Source organism: Leguminivora glycinivorella, chromosome 21 (genome assembly GCF_023078275.1).
Source record: "Leguminivora glycinivorella isolate SPB_JAAS2020 chromosome 21, LegGlyc_1.1, whole genome shotgun sequence".
Taxonomy (NCBI): domain Eukaryota; kingdom Metazoa; phylum Arthropoda; class Insecta; order Lepidoptera; family Tortricidae; genus Leguminivora; species Leguminivora glycinivorella.
Genome location: NC_062991.1, coordinates 406,355 through 415,810, shown reverse-complemented (window position 1 = coordinate 415,810; position 9,456 = coordinate 406,355). Strand labels below are relative to the sequence as shown.

The 9,456-nt window shown below is 41.4% G+C and overlaps 1 protein-coding gene across 1 annotated transcript; it reads left to right on the top strand.

Annotated features, from left to right (window-relative positions):
- Positions 1–2,981: 2,981 nt before the first annotated feature.
- On the top strand, positions 2,982–9,142 carry LOC125237562 (zinc finger protein 614-like). The gene is made up of 4 exons (XM_048144690.1): positions 2,982–3,172; positions 4,705–4,954; positions 5,443–5,573; positions 8,698–9,142. Exons 1-4 carry the CDS (start codon positions 3,168–3,170, stop codon positions 8,786–8,788), a joined length of 477 nt encoding a protein of 158 aa, XP_048000647.1. The 5' UTR covers positions 2,982–3,167; the 3' UTR covers positions 8,789–9,142.
- Positions 9,143–9,456: the final 314 nt, after the last annotated feature.

The following is a 9,456-nucleotide window of genomic DNA, read 5'->3' as shown; positions in this document are numbered from 1 at the left end:
AAGGCGCGCACTTTGTTGCCTCCTGACAAAAGACTGTTAAGGACTTTTGTGAGCCGACTGAAAAAGCGCTCCTTCACCGACCGTCTAATGCCAACATCCTCAATACCCAACGACTGTGACATACCAAGGTACTTATAGGTTTCTGATTCAGAGATAGATCTGAACGACATCGTCTCAGAAAGTTGTAAATTTTCTGAATTTACAACCTCCCCCGCTGTACATGCATGACCGCACACTTATCGACACCAAACTCCATTCTGATGGCGGTACTGAAAACTTCAGTGGTTTTCAATAGCACCATCAGGTCTTGGGTGTTCGGTGCAAATAGTTTGAGATCGTCCATGTACAGAAGGTGAGAGATGACTTCACCCTCTCTCCGAAGCCGGCAACCTAGCCCAGAATCCTTCAGCAGCGTGCTGAGGGGATTCAGAGCTAGGCAGAACCATAATGGACTCAAACTGTCACCCTGGAATATTCCTCGCTCAATCCTTATGAAGTCCTGCGGGCCAGGGGGCCATCCCTGCCTCCTGGTTGACGAAGGACTGTGGTCCACTGTCTCATACATGCAGCCAGGAAGGATATTAAAGCTGCATCAAGTTTATACAGCTCCAATACCCTTCTCAGCCATGAATGAGGCACCGAATCATAGGCCTTCTTATAGTCAATCCAAGCGGCCGAGATGGCTCCCCTTGTTCCGCCGAACTTGTTGGCAGATGGTCATGTCTATGAGGAGGAGCTCTTTAGTACCACGGGACCCAACCCTACATCCATTTTGAGCGGGAGCCAGAATGTTGTTAGCGACAATATGCGCGTTAATTTTTGCTCTCAAAATGGATGTAAGGAGCTTGTAAAGTGTAGGCAAGCACGTAATGGGTCTGTAGTTTTTTGCTTCCGTGGTACTACCGGACTTATAGAGCAGGAAAGTAACACCAGTTGTTAGGGAAGGTGGGAGAGAACCAAGATCGAGGGCTTGTTGAAATTGCGTTGCCAAACGCGAGTGCGAGCATCGAAACCATTTTAGCCAGAAGTTGTGCAATCCGTCCGGTCCAGGACTTTTCCAGTTCTGGGCCGTACGGGCAGCACAACTTACGTCGTCGGGGCTGATGGTGATAGCCCCCATAGGTTCGATGTTCTCGCACTCGCGTTCGACAACGGTCATCCACTCACTCTCCGTGTGTTCGACGGGCACCGACCAGATGCTACGCCAGAAATCAGACATGGCAGTAGCATCCGGCAGCCGCACGTCAGACACACGAGGGTCGGTTTCCTCCCACCTTCGGTATACTTTCCTTTGGTCGCTTTGAAAAAGACGATTCTGCTGGAATCGGTCCACACGCTTTCTGTAGCGGCGAATACGGCTTGCCCATGCATAGACTTTCTGCTTCAGGAAGTCGATGCGCTCTGTGACATTGGCCAAATAGTCGCGGGGCCTGATGTCCGTCCCCGCGAATGCCTGGTTCACAAAACGCATTACTCGAGGGCGATTATTACCCCCTCTGAAGCAGATCAGCTTTGCAATGAGAGTCCTAAACGAGTTGATACGACGCTCGATCCGTACTTGCCATGCAGGGACACCTCCGGCGGTCCTAGTTGCACGGTCAGCGTCCGGAAACTTGACTCGAGCAACACGGCACGCCGCGATGGCTCCGCAGTACATGATCGAGTGTGTATCATCTAGATCTTTACTAGTCCGTATAAATTCGGGCACCGGGTCCGGCGACATGGGCAAATTCCGCCCCGAGGCGGGGTCCGCGCGAGCAGCGAGAGCCTCCTGGCGAAGCCGATCAAGTGTGGCGTCATCCAACCGCCTTGACCGCTGAATGACGCGCACCTGATCCGATAGTCGCTGCTCCGATACGGTGGTGGTGGGTTCAAGCGTCTGAAACAGAAGCAGCATTCTTGGACGATACGCTGACAGCCTAGTTCCCCCCTCTGTAGCCCCATAGTACGCTCGCATGACGTTCTCGTTCATCAACTGAGACCATCTCATGCGGCGCACTACACCACCGGCAGCGGGAGCCGTGGGCGGGGCAGGATGTCCCGCAGGCCCCAAGCGTGCCGGCAGCGGTGGCCGCCCTCGTCGCGCAGGTGGTCGTGGCGGCGGCGGCGGCGGCCCGCTCTCGTCGCTCGACTCGCTGGTGTCGGCCGCGGCGGTGGCGAACTCGTCGCTCGACGGCGGTTGCGAGGAGACGGACGAGGCGGGCGAGGGTGGTGGGCGTGCGCTTTGTAGAACCGCTGATTGTCCGCGTGCTTTACTTCTCGTAATCATTCCGTGATATTAGTCTTGTCGTACATGTCGATCATTTTTATGGTGAAATATACCCAATATAAGTTTGGTCACATGTAGAACTGACTTGGGTTCTGGTTTCCACAAAAAGTAACTCAAAAATCAACATGTAAATACAAAATATACAAAAATTTTTTAGAGAGATTAGCAAAACACGTTTGAAGTTGACAGCGTCATTTTTTTTTTTTTTTTTTTTTTATTATGCAACTGTAACATCCACCCGCCTTCGTCAGTTTTCCGTGATCATGATGCATGCAACTGCGTCAAAATATCGGGAGCTCGACAAAAATCAAAAAGGTAATCACGGTCTATATCCCGGTCAATATAAGTCTAATGAAAATAACCGTGAATCATTCAAAACTCTTAAGGTAATCACGGTCTATATCCCGGTCAATATAAGTCTAATGACTTGGAATTCTTGCGCTTTGTGCACATATTTAAAGTCACGCACAGGTCGAACGCGAATAATTAACATTATTTTACCTTTTTCCCAACGTTTCGGCCAGGTTGCACTGGCCGTGGTCGCGGAAGACTGACGTTCCAGCAAAGTGTCACCGGATATGTAAACAACACAAAACTACCCCATATTTCTTAGTCACCACTGAATTTCAGTATAAAAATTTACTGACTTGATGGAGGAAATTAAAATAGTGCATTTCAAAGAGTATGTGACTTTAAAAATGTGTACAAAACGCAAGAATTTAAAGTGTAAGTTTTAGCATAGTTTGTTAATAAAGTGTTAGGTATAAAATAATATTGTTATGTGTATAAATAATTCGTCTATTTGTGTGATTTCAGGACTGACACATAAGAATGAGACTGAGAGCACAACGCCCGGCAAGCGCTTCGTGTGTGATCTGTGTCCGAGGGCTTCGTCTATATGAGGTAACTTCGCATATATCGTTTACTATGAATATAGTGCTTGTTAGTGGTTTTATAAATGGAAAAAAAATATATAATTTACATACATACATACATACAATCACGCCTGTATCCCATGGATTGGTAGGTTCAATTGATGACATTTGTGGCATTCTGCGTTTGGGTTAAAATGCGTTTCGGTCATAAAACGTTTATGGCATTTTGCGTTTGGGGTGTTACGCGTTTAGGTCATAAAACTTTTATGGTATTTTGAGTATGGGTATTATGCGTTTACGACATTTTGCGACTTTGGGGCATTATGCGTCTGACGCCATGAAACGTGTTAATCAAGTTTCAGTGCCACTCTTGGCAAATAAGGGGTTGAAAGAAAACAAAACTGACATCGCAGCGACAGGTTGCCAGCCTCTCGCCTACGACACAAATTAACCCATATCCCACAGTCGTCTTCTACGACATCCACGGGAAAAAAGGGGGTGGTGAAATTATTAACCCGTCACCACACAGGCAAATCATTTATTTTGGTTAATTAACATTTTATGGCTTGCTTACATACAATGAGTTTATTTAGGGCCGGTTGCATCAAACCATTTGTCACCGTTAAAGCCTTGGTTAAATTTTATTGCATGGGAAGTTCCATAAACGTCTGCTGCGTGACGATGATGTGTCTGTCAAATGTGGTTGATGCAACTGGCTCTTAGTGCGTTTTGACCCGTTTTACCTGTTGAAATTTTTCTTGTGTAAGTTGAGCATTTCTTTTTTTTTACACTTTTTTAAATGTTATGTTTTTCATAAATTTTATGTTATTTCTACTCATAATCACTAGCTTTTTCAATTCCAATAGGCAAAAACAGTGATTACATACGATTTTTTTTATTTTGTTACTATTTTCCATACATTTTGTATGGGGTAACAAAAACAATACAATAATTTTATTTCAAAAAAAAAAACATAGTATCAGTGCGTTTTCATAGTATCGGATGTCGCGTTTTACATTACAGGGATATCCGATCCGATATCGGATGTCGGACCGATATCCCATACATTACAGCCGCCATCTTGGATTGTTTCTATTGAAATCCTTCCAACATCCGATATCGGATCGGTTAATGTGAAAACGGACTTAGTGTACAAATGAGGAAAGTAACAAAAAGGTCTCCTATTAAGATAAAAAGTGCTCGTGATTTTGAGTTTTTTTTAAAATATTTATATTGGGGGACACCTTACACAGATCAACTTAGCCCCGAACTAAGTAAGGCTTGTACTATGGGTGCTAAGCGACGATATACATACTTAAATAGATAAATACATACTTATATATATAGAAAACATCCATGACTCAGGAACAAATATCTGTGCTCAACACACAAATAAATGCCCTTACCGGGATTCGAACTCAGGACCGCGGCTCAGCAGGCAGGGTCACTACCGACTGAGCCAGACGGGTCGTCCTAAATCGTCGTCGTCGAATTGACCTAAAATTCCGTAATAGAAATCAATTTTTAGAGTTTGATTGAATGTAACCATATTCCCTCCAGGTACCTGCTAGCGCACCGCACGCGCGCGCACCCCGAAGCAGCCGCGCGCGCGCTCGCGCTGCGCTGCGCCACCTGCGCCAGAGAGTTCGCGCACCTCAACTCACTTAGAAGACACTTGAGAGCGCATAGTGGGGAACGGAATTTCTTATGTTCTGTGTGTGGAAAGGCGTTGTCTTCGAGAGAGCATCTGAAGTTTCATCTGAGGATACATGCAGGGTATAAGCCTAATGTGTGTGGAACGTGTGGAAAAGTAAGTAATATTATAAAATAAATATTAATTACGTTATTTGTGATAAAGAGTTCGCGCACCTCAAATCTGTTAGAAGACACTTGAGAGCGCATAGTGGGGAACGGAATTTTTTAGGGTCCCATCCCAACATTACGACTCATAGACAATCTTGACTTCGTAATGTCAGGAGTTTTTGAGGTCATCCGTTCGTAATTACAATTATTGATGAAAATCGTTTTAGAAATGATATTATTCAGTGTTTTTTTTATTGATTTCAATGCTTTGTGAGTTTATTTTAGTGTATAATAATATTTTAAGTGATGGTTAATGTGTAATTCCAGAGAAAATTGACATAATGTTTTCCAGCAGTGTTTGTTTACATGATTGGACAAGTATGGCTGAACTGAGTGTAGTGTTTGTGGCAAACACCGAACGTAGAACATACAATTCCATCAAATAAAACAAAATGTTACCCTAGTACTTGTACAATGTCCAATATCTCGTTCCAGGGCTTCGTGAAGAAATGTAACCTGACGTTACACGAGCGCGTTCACTCCGGGGAGAAGCCTCACGTGTGCAGCCACTGCGGGAAAGCCTTCAGCCAGCGGTCTACACTCGTCATACATGAGAGATACCACAGGTAACACTATACATTATACATCGTGGACGTCAGCTGCCGCTGCGGCAAGCCTACAGCCAGCGCTCTACCTTTACACTCCTTATACACGAACGCTACCACAGGTAAAGTCAACACGGATAATACATACTTACATACTAATATTATAAATGGGAAAGTGTGTGTGTCTGTTTGTTTGTCCGTCCTTCACGGCAAAACGGAGCGACGAATTGTCGTGATTTTGTAAGTGGAGATAGTTGAAGGGATGGAGAGTGACATAGGCTACTTTTTATCTCTTTCTAACGCGAGCGAAGCCGCGGGCAAAAGCTAGTTGTGTCATAAGGGAAAGTGTGGCTGAGCTTCACATTTATTCATAAAGCTCTTATCATATTAATCGGTGTAGAAAATAAAAATTAGTTTGAATAAAACCTAGGAAAACCAAAATTTTGGTCAAAAAATTATGTTTGCCTCCATTTTTTAACAGTTGCCATTGAAATGAATGTTTCCTTGACAGAAACTACAGAAACTTCCTGCCCCGCACAGCTAAACTGTGGAATGAATTGTCGCCTGCGGTATTTCCGGACCGATCCAACCTTCAAATCTTCAAGAAAAGAGCGTACACCCATCTTAAAGGCCGGCAACGCACCTCCAACACCTCTGGTGTTTCGGGTGTCCATGGGTGGCAGTGATAGCTTACCATCAGGCGACCTGTCTGCTCGTTTGCCTCCTATCCCATAAAAAAAAAGATTAAATTATATTGACATCTTTTTGTGATTTGGATCCTTTTCCCTAAACGTCCTATTGTGGTAGTTGCATTGAGGAGGCACACAGATAGGTTATGACAGATGGCGCCACCTTAAGACGACATTTGCACAGATAAAGAATAAGACTGCTTTTTACTTTATCTGTAGGTTTTTGTTTAATAGCCGTAACACATTTCCGGGACATGCTAATGTCAATTCATACGTGAGAGCGAGAAGATATTTTTTCTTCCGAGAGGGAGAATTTATGAAATAACGTTTTCCCCTCACTAGCTCGGAAACACGTGTTTTGTCCTTTAATACCAGCGGGTAAAAACGCATTTTATCCACTAGCGGATAAAGTAATTTGACCTTGAATAAAGTCAAATTAACTGCTTTAAAATTGATAAAAGTAGGTGAATCTAAACTAAAATTCACAATCCTGCGGACTAAATTGACAAACGACTGACAGATGAAATGTTACCAGGAACAGTGAAATAAAAATAGTGAAGGGTATATGTCGATAACAATATATCGACAAGTTGTAAAGTACAAATAACAGACTAGTTTAAATCAAAAATACGTATGTTATTTTTAAATAAAAGGTAAACATTTTGGTTTGTTCGGTTTTCGAGGTAGTGGATGGATAAAATGCGTTTTTATAGCATAAAAAGGTATCCGAACCAGTAGGTAAAAAAAAATATGTTGTCCGACGATAACAGAACTAGTCTTTATTATAAAATATTATTCATTCCCAGGCTCCGTTATTTCGTCATCTTCATCATCATCATCATCATCATCAGTTGCATTTATAATAAAACGATCCGAGACATTGTCCACTAAATTAAATGGTCGAGTTGTAACATTTTGTCCTCGGTTTTTATTATGTGATTTACACAATCTTTCCATCTTTCGGCTGTAACACAATAATTGTAATAATTCATTTGTAAAGATTCAATAAACTATCATAAACATACATACATACAATCACGCCTGTATCCCATGAAGGGGTAGACAGAGCACATGAAACTACTCAAGTTTCAGTGCCACTCTTGGCAAATAAGGGGTCGATAGAAAACGAAAGTGTGACATTGCAGTGACAGGTTGCCAGCCTCTCGCAATATCTATCATAATAAATATATAAATTTCATTTACATTATTGCTGGTTTGAAATTAACATTTTATATCTAATTAGGGGTCTACAGACCTTTTGATCTGTCGAAATCACAGAAAAAGTTGGTATATTGATTAAAAGATCAAATTGCCAATTTGATTGTACCGTCTGGGTGCACCTTAAATTTGCGGTGTAATAATAATTTTAATATCGATAAGAACGACACTAGCCAAACTGTGGCAACATTTGTTCACACTTACTTGTCAATTTGGTCCGTAGGATTATAGATTTTAGTTTAGTAATAAATATTTACCACCTGTGGAACTACTGGAAGCAGTGATAAACGCATTTTTTTGCGTTGTAGTTTCCTCGCTATAGTGAGGGGAAAAGTTTTGTGTTACACTCGGGTGCAAATGTATTTTACTTCTCGTGTGTTAAAAAACTCGCAAGTTCAGGATTCTATTCTCGAACCACTCGCTTCGCTCGTTGTTCAACTATAGAATCCTTTCACTTGCTCGTTTTTCAATTCCACACTCGGCGTTAAAATACAACTTTGCCCCCTTGCATAACAAATAACTATTACCGGTAATATGTTACACCCATGGACATATCATAGAAATTATATTATCTTTGGTTACACCTAGTGACAGGTTGTGAATGACAGTGACAAACCTACGCACTTGCACAGGCGCCGCCTGGCGGGATAAAAACTCAAACTCAAAAATATCTTTATTCATGTAGGTCTAATTACAAGCTCTTATGAATAGTTCATTACATATATATTATGATCTTAATCTAGCCTAATTATCAGATTATCAGTTTCATATAAAAATAATCGTTAAACAAAAATATATAATTATATGTATATAAGGTGCTAACAAATTAGTCACGGATATTTTAAGGGACGTTAATTAACATCAAAACAATGAACTTTCACTGTTTTCATACCCTTAACAAAAAAAAATATTTTAATTTATTTTCTAAATAACCATCCTCTGTAATGTAATTGCCTGTCAGGATGTTTAACAGTGTCTCTCATGTCACGTTAACAGTGTCTAGAGAGGTCTCATTTAATAATTTTATAAACGGGGTGTTTTAACATAGCATATTTGTTTCCTAGTTTTCTCTAAAAAAACATAACAAAACCTATGATGTTTCATACATAAATATACTCCAGGAGCGGAGTACTATCAGCCGTAAAAATATCAGTGACTAATTTGTTAGCACCTTATATAAATAAATAAATGTCTGTGTGCCTCCTCATTGGTTCTAAACTTTATTTATTTATTTCCAGCGGCGCGCGGCCTTACGTGTGCGCGCTGTGTGGACGCGGTTTTGTAGCCAAAGGACTCCTCTCCATGCATCTCAAGACTACTTGTATCTAGCCAATCATACAGTAATTTAGTGTGTAAGCGTGTCAACACATCAATCTTGTATTAAAATGACGAAAATAATACACTACGATACAAGTGCGGAAAGAGAAAGTTCGCAACGAGTGGTGATAAATTAAATCATGACTGAAGGGATTGTTTTAAATAGACACGAGTTAAGAATTTCTTTTCGTACGTGTGTTGTAATTTGTACATCGTTTTTCAGTACAGATGGCCCTCCGAAGTTTCGACTTGACATAGATTAATCACTTTTCGCAATAAATCAGTAATGCGGGCAAAAACCACCATGTACTGAAAACTGTATTTTTCAGTACAGATGGTGTTTTTTTTTACTCATTAGTGCGACAAGTGGTCCATTTCTTGCCAGGTCGAAACTTCGGAGGGCCATCTGTACTGAAAAACGTCGTACAAGTCACTCGTTTCGAACTTTCTTTTTTTCGCACTTGTATCGTAATGTACTATTATTTTGACAAAGTGAAGTCAAATGTAGCTTTCCAGCTTAACAGAGTCCTTACTTCTTATACCTTATTTTCAATACATGTGTAAACACAGTTTTAAGAAAATAAGTGTTCGGATATGTGTTGGCACTATATTGAATGTTCCTGTCCGTACTTAGTAAACTCTGTCAAACAAGTCTGTCAGTAAATAAGAACAAAGAAAAC

What these genes read in the sequence shown, in the direction of transcription:
- LOC125237562 (XM_048144690.1), top strand. An exon ending in TGTGTGGAACGTGTGGAAAA is followed by an intron (nt 4,955 to 5,442) that starts GTAAGTAATATT and finishes ATCTCGTTCCAG; the next exon opens with GGCTTCGTGAAGAAATGTAA. An exon ending in ATACATGAGAGATACCACAG is followed by an intron (nt 5,574 to 8,697) that starts GTAACACTATAC and finishes ATTTATTTCCAG; the next exon opens with CGGCGCGCGGCCTTACGTGT.